Source organism: Strongylocentrotus purpuratus, unplaced genomic scaffold (assembly GCF_000002235.5).
Source record: "Strongylocentrotus purpuratus isolate Spur 01 unplaced genomic scaffold, Spur_5.0 spur5_scaffold_7, whole genome shotgun sequence".
Lineage (NCBI taxonomy): Eukaryota > Metazoa > Echinodermata > Echinoidea > Camarodonta > Strongylocentrotidae > Strongylocentrotus > Strongylocentrotus purpuratus.
This window is the reverse complement of record NW_022145613.1, coordinates 39,489,089-39,504,903: the sequence shown is the minus strand read 5'-3', so window position 1 is coordinate 39,504,903 and position 15,815 is coordinate 39,489,089. Positions and strand designations below refer to the sequence as shown.

The window sequence follows — 15,815 nt, the reverse complement described above, 5'->3', positions numbered from 1 at the left end:
TATTATCCCGAAGCGCGCAGCGCTGAGGGAAAATATGGTCACGAGGGAAAATATAACTCCCTTCAGGTCCAAAGAATGTTATATACCCCCTGCCAGTCAATAACTGTTATATTAGATAGACTTGGTTGGTTTTTTTTTTTTTTGTGGGGGGGGGGGTCCATTTTTTTTTTAGCCCGAAATTTTTTTTTTTTTTTTTCGGGGACAATCAAAATTACGGAAAAATAATTTGTCGAGATTACCTTAAAAAGAAAAAAAAAAAAAAAAAAAAAAAAAAAAAAATTTAAAAAAATTTGGGAAAAAAAAAAGGAAAAAAAAAAAAAATGAAAAAAAATTTTGGGGAAAAAAAAAAAAAAAAAAAAAAATTTTACCCAAAAAAGCATTTTTTGGGGAAAAAAAAAAAAATGTGGAAAAAGAAATTTCTGGGGAAAACAAAAATTCATGAAAAAAAAATATTGAAAAAATAAAATGGCCCTCGATAATGGTGTAATGTATGTAATTGGTGACATACAGTCCTCAAGAGGGCGACATGCATTGATTAAAAATATATTCATTTCACCAGCCGGTAAAATATAACACTGAAAAGTGACCGGCCAGGAAAATATAACAATTTGGATCCTCGCAATTGATATCACGTGACGAGCTTTGGACCATTCACATCTCGGTATCTGTCTAAGCTATCTAATATAGAAAAAGTATTCGTAGTTATTGAAATTTGCATAAAGATATTCCATTAGACATAAAGCATCAGCATGATCGAAATCAGCTTTCTGTAACGGTTTATTTGTAACATATTTGAGTGTGAAATTGTTAAGGTGAAAGCATCTGGGATCCTGCCTTATTCGTTATTATTAATAATGCTTGTTATTATAACTTACAGTCGTTGAGGAGATCTTCCCGGTGTGTTCCGTTTAGTTTTTGCCTGCCGATGGTATAGTTTGTTGAATCTGCATAGTAAACATAATCCTCAGCAGCATAGAAGTCTACTGCCCTTGGACTCTGAAGATTCAGTATAGGCACCATAGATTCATAGTTTGGATCCCTGCTTTCATTGACTGGGATACCTCGCACTGATCCAGGATATCCTTGACCAAACAGAAGAAACTTGGCATTGTCTGCATTCCCTGATAATAAAGAATATAACACAAATATATCAAGTCTAGATGCCAAAAAGGAAGTATGGTAGTAAGAATCAAAAATAAGAGTAAATTACATACCAAATATTGTTACGAAATTAAAATTCCTCAAAACGTCAATTTACTACAGAACGAGAATCACTCAATTTCCATGAACTACTGTATGGTCTGATTCACTACTTTCTTAAATTTCATTTTACTTTCCTATTAAAATACTAAGTATAACAAACAAACAATTTCCTGCAGCATTCAATTATATACATGTATCTGTAGAAGTGTTTTCCTTTAAGTTAGGATTCAGAGATTATCAATTATTTACAAAAAGCAATTGATAACAAAAATAATAAAATTCTATCATGTTAAGGTGTACTTGATAGTAAGAAGGACTTACTGATGCATGTTCCATTCTCTAAGACATTATATCCTTGTTGACATCTGCAGGTTGAAGAGCTATCACTAGCTACTAAACACAGATGCTCACATCCACCATTGTTCTTACGACATGGCTGATTGATTGCTAATCACAATAGAAAAATCAATCAAAGAATTAGTATCAGAATCATAAATACTACATGTACAGGTATCAGAAACAAAGGCAAATGAGCATTTGAGAAATTGAGGGCAAACACAATGAAAAAAAAGAGGATTTTCTGTAGAAAAAGGCAGAATACTATCCGAGCACCATAAAAAGCACACCAGTACCTTGAATATCACCGTTTCTTAGCCTGATCAAATGTCTAGCACCACACCAAATTCACACCTAAACCTAACCTTAAGCCCAATCACATCCCAAATTTTGTACAAAAAATAAATAAAAAATGTTATCTAGCATACTATTATGGTCTGTATCCCACAGCCTGTACATGTAAAAGATTATATCAAGTAGAGGAATGACTATGGAGATAATACTTGGCATCACACTTACGTGTAGGCTGTCTTTCTGGATGAACAGCATGTATAGAACCAGCTCGATGTGTGACTGTAGACAGCTCTGTTACTTCACCAGTAAACTTATCAATGCTGATGATAGTAGCATTCGTCTGCCATTTAGTTGCATAGATATGATTCTCAAACAAAGTCATGCCATACAAATAGCTCACCTGTAGAAAAATTATATAACAATAATAATAAAAAACGGAATCTTACATTGAACCAGGTACATGTACAGATGACACAAAATTGACAACTTTGTCTGAGGGAATACAGACTTAGTAAAAATTCAAATTATAAACATTTGGGATGAAAGTCAAGAGAAGTGGACCACTACACTGAAAACACAAATAAGATCTACAACACTAAGGAGTGAATACCAACATTATTACCAAGAGTATATGAGCATGTTCTGTAATGGGGTCCTAAAATAATCAGAGCAAATACCTGTACATCCATAATTACAAAAAAATATAGAATTATGCATGGAAAACACATCTTGGTGTAGAGTACTATGAAAAGACTTTTTGTAAAAAAAACTAGAAAGAAAAGAGAAATAAAAAGAGAAGTACGCACCCTAGATCCTTGAGCAATGATTCTCTGTCCTGTGCCGTCATATCTAGCTGTCTGAACCATCTCAAGCTGTGTATCAGCAAAGTAGATACGTTGAGCAGCATAATCAGCTGTAATCCCATGAGGAAAGACTATCTTTGTGATATTCAGATTCAATCGTCCACTACCATCCATATTGGCTCGTTCAATCTTAGCAGGTTTGTCCCTCGCCACGGTCCCCCAGTCGGTGTAAAACATGAACCTGGTTGCAAAGAAGATGAGTACTGTTTAACATACTGTATGTTTCTCAATAAATCCTCTAATTCTAAAAGGCTTTGTCATAATAGTGTATCACTGTTTCAAACGCTTGCAGACCCACTCGAACGACATCCCAATCACTCCATCATAACTTTATCAGAAATAACAATTTATCATAGATAAGAATTCCCTTCCAGATAAGCAATCATTTATCCAAAAATCCAATGTAGTAACTCCGGAAGATGAGGATAATCAATAAAAAAAAGAAGCTTACCCCTTCTTAGGATCGAGCGTGAGACCCTTCGGTCTACTGAGGTCTCCATCTACCACAGTGATACAGATATCCCCAGCAAACCTACAGACGATAATAGCATCCACTACTTCATCCATCAGATAGATGTTACCTGTCACCCAGTCAAGAGCTATCTGTTGAACATCTATGGATCAAAGAGAAAATCATCAAGTTAGAAGATTCTAGAACAATTTATTTAACATCTATGGATCAAAGAGTTCAGAAATAATCATCAAGTTAGAAGATTCTAGAACAATATGTTGGATGCATGGGGATCAAAGGTTTAAGGCATGCTAGTGATGACCATCAAGTTTTCTACATCAATTTGATTTATGAAAATCACTTACATGTAGAGTGAATGGCAAGTGCAATGAAAACACAAAGCTGTTTGCAAAAAAAATGATCCCAAACCATCCTCACATAGTGTTGGTTATACACAAAGAAACTTATTTGTGATGCACACTATGCTTGTAATTTAATTTGCCAATTTCTTTTTAGGCTGGTTACCCCCATTGAATCTGGAGAAGGTTTTAGGAATGTTGAGGCCTTGGCTAAGATTAATATGAAGAATAGACATGTGTTACTTACTGGAAAGATCAAGGATCAGGTCCTTTACTTCGATGTTATCCATCTTTGTCAAGTCAGCACATTTCAATTGCTCAGCATGGTTACCAAAGTTCACCCAACAAACCTGAGAAATAGATAGATTGTATATATACATGTATATCTCATTAACATATCATTCCACTGTAGATTGGAAACATATTCTCAGGATGATCACACAAACCAGACTACAATCAACTCATCATGCACACAAAAACAAACCCCAAATCACCAAATGATTTTGAAGTTAAAACCCGATTAGAAATGAGGGGATACTCAGCTTTAAAAGTATATATTGCATGGTCCCATTGGATGTTCTTAAAGCCCCAATTTACTTCTTGTAGCTACTTGCTCCCTCTATATAGAAAATAATGCCTAATATGTGACCATTGGTCCCCCATGATCCTCTTTTTCTTATGTTAATTGAGAGCTGAGTTGATGAGATAGCCACCTGTCAGTGACCACCATGGGTGGTCTAATCCCTCCTAGTCAAACTAGTACAGACGGCCTTTATAACCCATGAAAGGAAGTGAACAAATGTCAGACCCCAAAGAAAGTAATATCTATGATGAAAAGGGTATTTAGATTTAGAGTCCAGTGAAGCACCGGACTCAAGAGGTATTGTGTAATGTATTGTGTAAGGGAACAATAGAAGGATTAAGAAATCAGTTCAAATTTGTATCTAGAATTTTCAGATCATCCCAAAGCTTTGCAACACCCATTCAACACTCATTCTACACCTTTTCATTATCACAACTGATTATCAACGCAACAGCTTACTCCATTGTAAGCGTGTGGGAGGTCAAAATGAGAACAGGAGCCAAAGTCGTAAAGAAATGAAACAAAATCAACTAAAACCACATTAGACATACATAGGTATACAATATACAAACAAACTTCTTCTACTATTGTTTAGTGGCTCAAAATGTTGGCATTCGGCCAGAAAAGAAAAGTACATTCTTTCAGGTATCACAGTGTGACCAAGCTTACGAAATACATCTCCTTTAAGCTCTTAACTGAAAAGCAAACTAACTTCTTTGTTTTAATGGTACACAATCATAAGTATATGATCAACATGTATCATTCCAAATGTACTATACAAGTACTTATCTACATATACAAGGCGAGTTAATATAAATACAGATTCACAAGTATCACAACTACAGTGATCTGTGAAAGCTTAAGAAGTATTATTTTTCTTTTCATTCCAGGTAAGTTTTACATCCTTCAGAACCCAGTGTGTATAACCACTTGAACAAAAGAAACAACTTAGGACTTTATCCATAGCAAATGAGCTCCAAGAATAACCCAGTTTAATATGTGATCACTGCTTACCTTATTTTTCTTAAGATTGTAGTCCATAGCCCTAGTGCCCATAGCAGCTAATAAACTTGTCTTGTTTATGCTACTTCCATCTATGTTCAGCTGTAGAAGATTGTCCACATTGGCTACCAGCAACTTGGCATCTACACAATCAATCAGTCAGAAGGTACTCATCATACAATACACATATCAAAGGAAAACAACATCCTGATCTCATTAGGAGAATTATATTAATTAGAAATCTTTGATAAAAGAAGGACCATCAATGCATTAATTGAGTCTTCGTTCATGCACTATTAGGCTACAATTTGTCATGAAAACTGAAAAGGGAATGTGACAATAAACTGCCCTGCTAGAAATCTATCTTTCAACATTTGCATTTTTCTTTTCTTCTCACTTCAAAAATTATTTCCGGTCGACAGCTATTGTCATCATTATCATAATGTTAAGTTGATGTAATTATCATTGCATTGTTCTTTGTGCATGATGTGATGACCATCACTGTGAAGAAATCATGAATGATGACCACTGTGACTGTTTATGACGATCATCATGTCTGCATTGTGTGTATCATTGTAAATGAATGACAACCACTGTAACTGTTATGAAGATCATCATGTCTGCATTGTGTGTATCATTGTTAATGAATTTGACCGAGTTGGTTTACCTTCATCTGACTGACATCTTCCTTCAGAGAACTTGATATAACCGCCAGCACAGGAACATGAATAGGATCCGGGAGTGTTCTTACAGATCTGATCACATGTGCCATAAATGTCACATTCATTGATATCTGAGAAAACAAGAGTTTTAAACCCAAACAGAATTACATCATTGGCAAGACCAGAAGAAAGGCACCAAACCTACCAAGTTCACTCTTGAATGCTTTTTCAATAATTTATTGAATTCCTACCATTTAACAGTATAGTATTAATGACTGCTTTGAGAGAAATAGTTGTTTTTATACGCTCAAGGGAAGGTTAGAATTGTGCTATTACCCGAGGCGTGCCGAGGGGAATAGCCCAATTGTAACCTTCCCGAGAGCGTATAAAAACAACTATTTCTCGAATATTAAAGCAGTCATTAATACTTTTATATGCCGAAAAAAATAGACTAAAAAATAAAAAATAAAAAATACTTTTTTTTTTGGTCCAAGATGAGATTCGAACTCTTGCGTACAAAAGGTGATGCATCTAAAGTCAGCGCCTCAGACCTCTCGGCCATCGCGCGTTATTAACATGCTCGGCAGTTTTGTACTATATATACATTAAAATGGATTGAAACCGGCTTTGCGTGTGATGAATGCTTCGCAAAAGCTCCATATACGGACTCTTCTTTTACTTTTGCAATGCATATTGGCACGAACTTAGATCAAGATCTATCGGCAGATGTTGTTTTTTTGTTTTTGGAAGTTTATTTTCGTCTTCATGTCAACAATGCAAGATAAAATTGTCGGTAAGATCGATCGAGATTCAATTGTACTGAAATTACCGACCAATTATTCGCACACATACGGTATCCTCCATCGCTCAAACCATTTTTTAACATGTAAACCTATGGGGTAACCATGGAGACTGACCTATTTTTTTAATAACCATGGTTATTAAAAATATTAAATGTTTTAAGCATGGTTACCGGGAATTTTACAGGAACAGTTGAAGTTTATGAATGCAATTTCGACCAATCAGATGGCTGGATTACTTAAGTGAGGTATATAATCACTGCTAAATGACTGGTATTATGGGTAATAAATGACTTTCTAAATACATCACAGACAAAATTGTTTAAGGACAAAATTCTATTAAGTTTTAAAAATCTTGAAACCATGAAAACATTGGTGTGTGTGTAATTGAGTTTTTACAGACGTGTATCAGTCAGATATGATTATTTACATCTGGGGACGGACCTTTAACGTCACCATCCGTATTTTGAACTGTGCTTTTAAGGGAAAACTGAACAGATACATGTATATGATTAACTACATGTACATAAATAATCCTGACCTACATTGGCCATTTTTTCTGACAACTAATGCCAACTAAATGCACTACTAAACAAATTATTCACATGAACCATGAATTTGAAAAACATTGTACATGATCTTAAAGGTAATACACAGTTTTGGTATGGGGTCATGAATTTGGTTCAAAGTGAACATATTGGAAGCATATACGATCCTACAATATTCAGTGATCGTTGTCGTGGTTGAAATCGAGTCTAAAGTTATGACATTGTAAATAATAACCTCTTTATGATGTATAGCTCCCTCTCAAGTTCAAGATATTAATAAAGCTATAAAAACATTTTTTCTTGACTAAAATCGACTGATTAGCTATTCCCGTTTGGAAATTATATACCACAACTACATATTCTGAGATTTTCAGGGTCGCAGCTACCATTGTATGGACGTAGGCGCTATTTGAAATTTATCAAAATTTACCGGGAGCACCGGTAAATTTTCAATTTTTTTCAATTTTTCTCGAAAGCAGAAGTGTCTTAGGGACTGAATTTACTAGTGCTTATAATACATCCACAGGGGCATCTAAATATATCAAAATTGTAAAGAATGGCTATCCACCGAATTTTTAAAATTTCCCAAAACTTTGTATTGCCTTTAAACAGGTATGACCATTTAGATGGTATTTATATAGAAGACTAATGGTATTTACCTTCACAGAGTGTAGAGTTGCTTTGATTGACTTGGTATCCTATTGGACAGATACACATACCACCATTGATGGTTTCTTGACATACTTGATCATCTCCACACTGCATCCTGGTACAGTCTCCTCCATTCTCTGTATTATAAACAAATGGGAAAAATCAATTGGTTACTCTACATGTGGAGGTGTCGTCTAGTGGATACGTCACAAGACTGTGGATCACAAGAATTCCAGTTCGAGTCCCGCCGGGGCACTAATGTCCTTTAGCAAGACATTAATGCCACACTCGACCCAGGTGAGGTAAATGGGTACAGAAATTAATTCCCTGAAATGCTAGACAGCCACAATGTCAGCTATTCTAGAGCCAGGGTAGTAACTGTGGATCGCCAGGAGTTTCAAGTCTGGCAGACACGAGCTCAAGACAAGAACCCGCTATTATTATTATTATTATTATACATCAACAATAGATGAACATGAACATGAGTTCATAGGTCAAGATACAAAAGGCCACATCATACCATTATATGCATGCAGCTTACAATAATCAAATGCAAGTTGGTCCCACTTGCAAGTTGAATTGAATGGATAGAGAAAATGTAAACGAACATAGAGGGCCTGAGTTGCCCTTTAACAAAGTAGAAAGATGAGCGAAGTATCTCCATCATCATACACTAATATCTCATGCATACCACATTCTAACAAGTTTAAACAACTGTTACTTGAATTGTATCCTTTCTCGAAAGCATAAAAGGAGTATCTAAAAGACAAGACTTGCCTTTTATATCCTTTGTTAAAATAAACCTTCCTGATATTCCATTTCTTCATCTCGGAGGGCCTCTGTTTGAATGTTCATCATAATGTTCCATGATAAGTGTTACATGACATTAGTAGTACATGAGGAAGAAGAAGTGTTACATGATAGGTAGTACATGATAAGTGTTACATGAGGAAGAAGAAGTGTTACATGATAGGTAGTACATGATAAGTGTTACATGACATTAGTAGTACATGAGGAAGAAGAAGTGTTACATGATAGGTAGTACATGATAAGTGTTACATGAGGAAGAAGAAGTGTTACATGATAGGTAGTACATGATAAGTGTTACATGAGGAAGAAGAAGTGTTACATGATAGGTAGTACATGATAAGTGTTACATGACATTAGTAGTACATGAGGAAGAAGAAGTGTTACATGATAGGTAGTACATGATAAGTGTTACATGAGGAAGAAGAAGTGTTACATGATAGGTAGTACATGATAAGTGTTACATGAGGAAGAAGAAGTGTTACATGATAGGTAGTACATGATAAGTGTTACATGAGGAAGAAGAAGTGTTACATGATAGGTAGTACATGATAAGTGTTACATGAGGAAGAAGAAGTGTTACATGATAGGTAGTACATGATAAGTGTTACATGACATTAGTAGTACAGGAGGAAGAAGAAGTGTTACATGATAGGTAGTACATGATAAGTGTTACATGAGGAAGAAGAAGTGTTACATGATAGGTAGTACATGATAAGTGTTACATGAGGAAGAAGAAGTGTTACATGATAGGTAGTACATGATAAGTGTTACATGAGGAAGAAGAAGTGTTACATGATAGGTAGTACATGATAAGTGTTACATGACATTAGTAGTACAGGAGGAAGAAGAAGTGTTACATGATAGGTAGTACATGATAAGTGTTACATGAGGAAGAAGTGTTACATGATAGGTAGTACATGATAAGTGTTACATGAGGAAGAAGAAGTGTTACAATACATGACAGGTAGTACATGATAAGTGTTACAGGAGGAAGAAGAAGTGTTACATGATAAGTAGTAGATGAGGAAGAAGAAGATCTAACCTGGATTGCAGAATGCTCCCTCATCTGACCAATCATCACAGTCAGGAACAAAGTCACAGATACTGCTATATGCTATACAGCTATTACCATCCAAGCATTGATACGGCATGGATGGAGGACAGGCGAACGGAGGTGGAACAGGACCTACAGTACAAGAAAACAGAGCATCAATTACAAATCAACAATGCATGACTCTCCAATCTCCATCCAGATCAAATTCCTCTGATTATTGATATACCGGTATATATGTTCAATGGTGTTGAGATTGAAAGAGTATCTACATTTAAATTTCTTGGCTTGCATATTGATGAACATTTAAATTGGGAGGACCATATTAGTAAACTTTGTACATTATTGTCAAGAAATACTGGTGTAATATATAAATTGAAATCTGTGTTCCCACTGAATATTTTACGTATGCTGTACGCCACTTTAATTTTGCCATATTTGCACTATGGTGTGCTAGCTTGGGGCAACTCGTTCAAATCTCAAATGGATAAATTACTACTGGTACAGAAAAGAGTAATACAAATTGTTTATAATACTCACTATCTTGCGCATACAGATGTTCTTTTTTACAATAGTAGTGTTTTGAAAGTTGAAGATATTTATCATTTACAACTAGGAGCTCTAATGTATGAATTGAATGCAGGTCTACTGCCAGTGGCCTTGGCTAGAATATTTAAGAAAAATAACCAAGTTCATAGTTATTCCACACGTCAGGCGCAAGCATATCACTTGCTTCTTGTTAGAACGCAATTTGCCCTTACTACTTTGGGGTACACTGGACCTAGGTTTGTAATTCCCTTGAACCAAGAATAGCGCAATCGGTCAGTATTTATGTATTTAAGCGCAAAGTGAAGTTACTTTATTTGAGTCGATATCGTCTAGATTTATAGCTGTGGTCAATATTTAAGAAAATTATTAACTATATACATATGTCAGCATAATTCTACTCCTGTTTCTCACATATTTTCATCTGTCCATCTTTTTTTGTTTTGTCTGTGTTTCAGTCCAGTTGCTCGTAGTTTTTTTTACTGTTTCTCTTGTTTAAAGCCATTATTAAGTAGTCAGTAGGTTTTATTATACTTATTTATGTTTATATTTTCTCAGTTGCTTAGTCAGTTTAGTTTGTCAGCATTTAAATGTATGCATTATTCTTATCTGACAAGTTTGTTATATTAGGACATACTCATTAGCTACTCATGAGGGACCTTAAATCCACAAGCCTTGCTTTCAACCAAGGTCACCTCATCTTTCTTTGTAACGCCATATTATGTTAAATTTGTTATATTCATGTCATATTTGTAAAGTGTGTTATGAAAGAAAGATAAATAAAACTTGAACTTGAACTTGAACTTGAACTTAAGCTAATACTGGAGTCGCTTTACCATGAGAGGAAAGGAGAGAAAATGGAAAAGAGAGGAAGACAGAGATTAATAAAAAAAAAACATTAATTAGATTTTTAATAGCATATCAGGTATCCACTGTGTTGAATGGTATAACAAACAATGCTTTCAAAACTTGATTATTTTTATTGGACCTTGAATACAAAGCTAAGATCACCTACCGTATATGAGGGACTAATACTAGCATATCGTATGTAAGTCATACTTGTATCAATCCCGAAATGTGTCCATCAAGATGACAGACATTCTAGAAACCAGTTTAAACACTTCCTTTCTTTCAACTAAAGTCACAGTATGACCTATAAACATTTGCTCTAATGACTTTACTTCAAAACATCACTGAATGCAATTCAAACACTAATCCTTTTAGCACAAGTATGGATACAGATTTTTAGAATCTGCATGTGCCAAACGTTAACACTTTGGATTCGGGGGTCCAGCCTTAGATTTTGAGTGCTCTTGGTTCTGGATGCATCTTCTATTTTTCTCTTTTGTTGGGGTGTATATTGTGCAATTGGATACAAAAGCCAGTTCAGGTAGCAACAGATAACATTTATTAACAGCTGGTCACACCAGCAGGCCCTGTAAGGAGAGTCCAAAATTGGTTTCGCTGCTGCTCAGTTGATGCATGTTAGTGTCAAGCCCTGACTGAACACCTAACATGTAATCTGGGTTGATGTAGCTAGATGATGTGCTAGCTCATAATGAAACTTATCTTCACGCCTCATTACACCCAGTAATCACAACATTCATGAGAGCAATGTTCATGCATCATGAGGTCAAACACCTAAACATTAATGCTTTCACAAACTAATGATATGGTGTACTTTATATTACTCTATCTTACAACCCATTAGAAAGTGTATGCATCTGGTGTTTTTCAAGGCAGTTTGCAGCATCATTGTTTAACAAGACCTAATGATGTGTGTACAGACAGGGGAAACGTGCACACATTGAGTGTTCCTATGTAGGTATCCACTCTGATAACATAACAAAGAAGACACACATGTACATGTATAATATTAACGAGCTCTGACAATCTGTCTCCTACACAAACTAACTATGAATCTGTGTTCTAGTAGGTTCGGAATTGGTATCCCTGGAAAGGAAGATAGTCTACCTACATGTACATGTACTCTAGACTGGGTGGGTTACGACCTAAGAAGACAATACAGAACACACAGTGGGATCTTTCTTCAAGTAGCTTCATAGAGATGAGTGACAACCCACTTCATCTGGTAGCAGGATAGAGAGCTCCAAAGCTTGTTATTGGAACATCATCCTTTCTCTTTCATAATGTTATGAAAGTGGGCATCAGGCATTATAAAGGTGTTACATACTGGTACTGTTGATAGACTTACAATCTGGGCCTTCATCTGAGTGATCTTGGCAATCTATCTGACCATCACATCTGAAGGACTCAGGAAGACAGATCTGTGCTTCACTACTAGCACACTGGAAGAAACCTGTTTGACATGATACACCAGTGTATGCTACAATGGCAGAAATGAAAAGAAAAGAGAACAAATTAATCCTCATGTTATCTTGAGACTAAATGCCTCGTGTATACAATTACATACAGATTTACCAGGAAATCTGTTGGACATGTACATGTTGAGTACCAAAAACCTATTTATGTGACTTTATGCAATTAAACAAAGCTATCTTCAACATATTCATTGAATCAAATCCTTTCCTACATGTAGGTTCCTTCAATTTTTACTTTCTCTTCGATAATGTTATTATAACCTTTATAACAATTATCATCCCTCTATCAAAGTGGAAGTCCATCCTGATATTAAGTTGGTTTTAAAGGAAGCAGCAAAATTAGAGTAACAGCTCAGTGAAAGTTTGAGCAAAAACCGATTAAAAATATTTTTTTTAAGTTATGAATTATTTAAGGTACAATCAATGAAACACAAATTGGCAACTCTGTCACATATTTTGTGACGTGCCCTCCCATTTGCCCTGTACTAACAAATTTTGAAAATTTATATTTTCTCTAATCTTTTTTTCTTCATACATTCACCCTAAATATAATTATTGCAAATCCCCTGTATGAAACAAATCTATTCCATCATCAATAACTAAAGAAATGAAATCATAACATTTTCTGTTCAAACCCAATTGGAGAGGAGCTCGCAAGAAATGTCCAATGTTGTCCATTTGTGTTTCACTGATGACAACCTCAAATTTCATAACTTTCCTATTTTTGGTGGATATTGCTTCAACTTTCAATGACATGTTTCTCTCATTTTTTTCTGCTTTAATTAAAACCTACCTAATATCAGAGTGGACTTCCCCTTTGAAAATATCTCATGGACTAACAGCCCCCCCCCCCCCTCCCCCCTTCGACAAAAATCATAGAAATGATTGCCCACAGGTAGATTTTTAGAAGAAGACCAAGTCAAGGAAAATCCCAAATCTAAAGTACCTATACACCTGTATACAGAAGGTAAAATTCTGGTAAAGGTGCAAAAACCTCATTCTTTTTACAGCAGTTTGGAAGTTTAACAAACAAAATTTTGGATGCCCTCGGATTGGAAATATGACGAGCAACATTTATCAAGTTTGGGCCAAACCTTCATGCCACATCTGTATGTAGTCCCATATAACTATATATGTGTGCGGTGGATGTGACTTTCAACAAGACTACGGTAGGTTAATTTCTTCTTACTTTCGTGATTCCAAAACCTCCATGTATACTTTGCTTCATAAGTAATCTTTTCCAACTGATTCCACTTCCAGACAGTTTGTATTGCAATATGCACAACCAGAACTCCACTTATCATTGATGCATTAAAAAGTGTTACATGTACAGCAATCAATGCAATAAGATTGCAAACTGTTTATGTCACTGGCATGTGGTCTGAAGAAGGTTAAACTGCTTAAAGAAAACTTACTGCAATTCTCTTCATCACTGACGTCTCTACAATCTGGGTCACGATCACATCGCCATGGTGATGGGATGCATTGAGTTCCATCAGCACAGGCAAACTGTACTCCAGGAACACATCGGGCTGTCAACAAGAGTCAAAGACACAAGAGAGAAAGATTGTAAACTCTAGGGAATGCATGGTAAAATGATTTAGAGTTTGAGCTGAGATTATAATGACTCTAACATGCCCCATCATGAGGCATATACAATCTGTGTGGTTGATGGATAGAAAGGGAGAGAGAGAGAGATGAGCTACTAGCCCTTTCATAAACCCAAAAAGGTGCATAATAGCTGCATGATACATACAGGAGCATACCGTAAGAGCATGGAGCGTACAGTACATCAAATAGGGTTCATTCACAATTCTTAAAATGAAATTACAGCCTTTGCAATAATGAAGAATACTTCATTTTAGATATTATGAACCCTATTTCATTTGAGGAATTAAATGTATCAACATTGGGAATAAGGAAATAAATGGTATACATTATTTTGAGAATAATAGACTTTTAATAAGAAAAAAACACCTTCATAATAATGAACCTTTGAATCCTACTTCTTTTTCAGAATTATGAGCACCCCTGACATGGGACATATATGTTTTAAAATTATGAACCTTTGCAGATACAGTGTCAAAACTATAAACCTTTGTTGATTGGATCAAACATTCAGCCCATGAAAGTATGATACAGTACTTCTACAGCAAGTAGAAGTATCCTCTTTCAAATTTAAGGCTTTGACTTCTACAAGGATTTAGCTTTTATAGTACCAGAATGTTTAGATATAACCTTGGTTTAATCACCATATCAGGTACATGTACATGTACATCAACTCACATATACCGTTTTCACACTTGGTTTTTTTCTGGGCTAAATGGGTTTTTAGCGCTGCAAGTTTCCGGGCTATCTTTCGAAATCACACCTGGTTTTTCAAAAGTGAGTTAGCTCTGCAAGTTCCCGGGCTAAGTTGGCCCTGCTCCTGAGTAGGGTTGGCGCGGCAATTGCTGCGCTAACCTGTCAGGTGTGAAAGCATGAGTCGTTAGCTCGGCCTCAGGATATCTTTCAAGCAATGGTGCAGCGTATGAATATTAAAGAATACGAAGCATCATCCACAACAACAGCGAGGATCGGAGCAAAGGTTTTCAGAGTAGCATGCAGAGGTTCGCGACTTTGAAAATCCTAAAATTGTTGCAAATGACGTTTCACTTTCTCCCTATTGTTTGAGCTATTACTCTGTCTTCGACGATGATTCTTTCTCAAAAACAAAATGGCAAGCAGGAAAACCATTGTATCCTTTGAAATCCTATTCGAAGTCGCGCGCCATTTTGAAGATCGAAGTCGACTGTCAACTTCTGGTTGGAAGTCGTAATCAAGAGTCCATTAGAGCAAGCGGGCGATACAAGTGGAGCGTAGGGTCCAGGGGTGGTATTCTGAACATTGTTGTAAGTTTTGTGTTATCTTTTGTTGTATCTTCCATAGATAACACAGCGCTAATATTGTTGTAAGTTGGTATTCTGAACATTGTTTTATCCCTGTGTTATCTCTTGAAGGACCGCCTCTATCTTATCTTTGACCATTGATGACACGCCCATTTTTATGGACCCTACCAATCAAAATCTATTTTATATAAGCATGATAAGTAGATCAACCAATAGGAATACTTTATGCCATATCTGAAGATGCGCCTAGCGCATACTAATCTTGGGCGTAATTAGTTATTTGAGCACTTATTACGCGCGTCATCATTATGCGCTGTTGAATGTGGATCATGAAGACAAATCACGCTTTCACTATATTGGTTAAGATGAGAGCATTAAAATAGTCCTATCCTGGCATGTAATATCTTAGAAAGTTCTCATCTGTGA

General features: G+C 35.8%; 1 protein-coding gene and 1 long non-coding RNA gene across 2 annotated transcripts in view; one reads left to right on the top strand and one right to left on the bottom strand.

Annotated features, from left to right (window-relative positions):
- The window catches only part of LOC582052 (low-density lipoprotein receptor-related protein 1), a 131,025-nt gene that overhangs the window by 85,346 nt on the left and 29,864 nt on the right, over nt 1–15,815 (bottom strand). Inside the window, exons 2-13 of the mRNA XM_030974056.1 lie at nt 13,917–14,033; nt 12,375–12,506; nt 9,605–9,748; nt 7,761–7,889; nt 5,759–5,884; nt 5,104–5,234; nt 3,754–3,856; nt 3,148–3,310; nt 2,640–2,877; nt 2,059–2,233; nt 1,525–1,650; nt 876–1,121 (exon numbers count right to left, since the gene is read on the bottom strand). Of these exons, the coding sequence (XP_030829916.1) occupies nt 876–1,121; nt 1,525–1,650; nt 2,059–2,233; nt 2,640–2,877; nt 3,148–3,310; nt 3,754–3,856; nt 5,104–5,234; nt 5,759–5,884; nt 7,761–7,889; nt 9,605–9,748; nt 12,375–12,506; nt 13,917–14,033 (1,830 nt within the window). The remainder of the gene's footprint in view (nt 1–875; nt 1,122–1,524; nt 1,651–2,058; nt 2,234–2,639; nt 2,878–3,147; nt 3,311–3,753; nt 3,857–5,103; nt 5,235–5,758; nt 5,885–7,760; nt 7,890–9,604; nt 9,749–12,374; nt 12,507–13,916; nt 14,034–15,815) is intronic.
- LOC115919805 lies at nt 8,655–9,389 on the top strand. Its single transcript, XR_004062017.1, has 3 exons — nt 8,655–8,725; nt 8,791–9,149; nt 9,215–9,389. It is a non-coding gene; the product is annotated as an uncharacterized LOC115919805 (long non-coding RNA).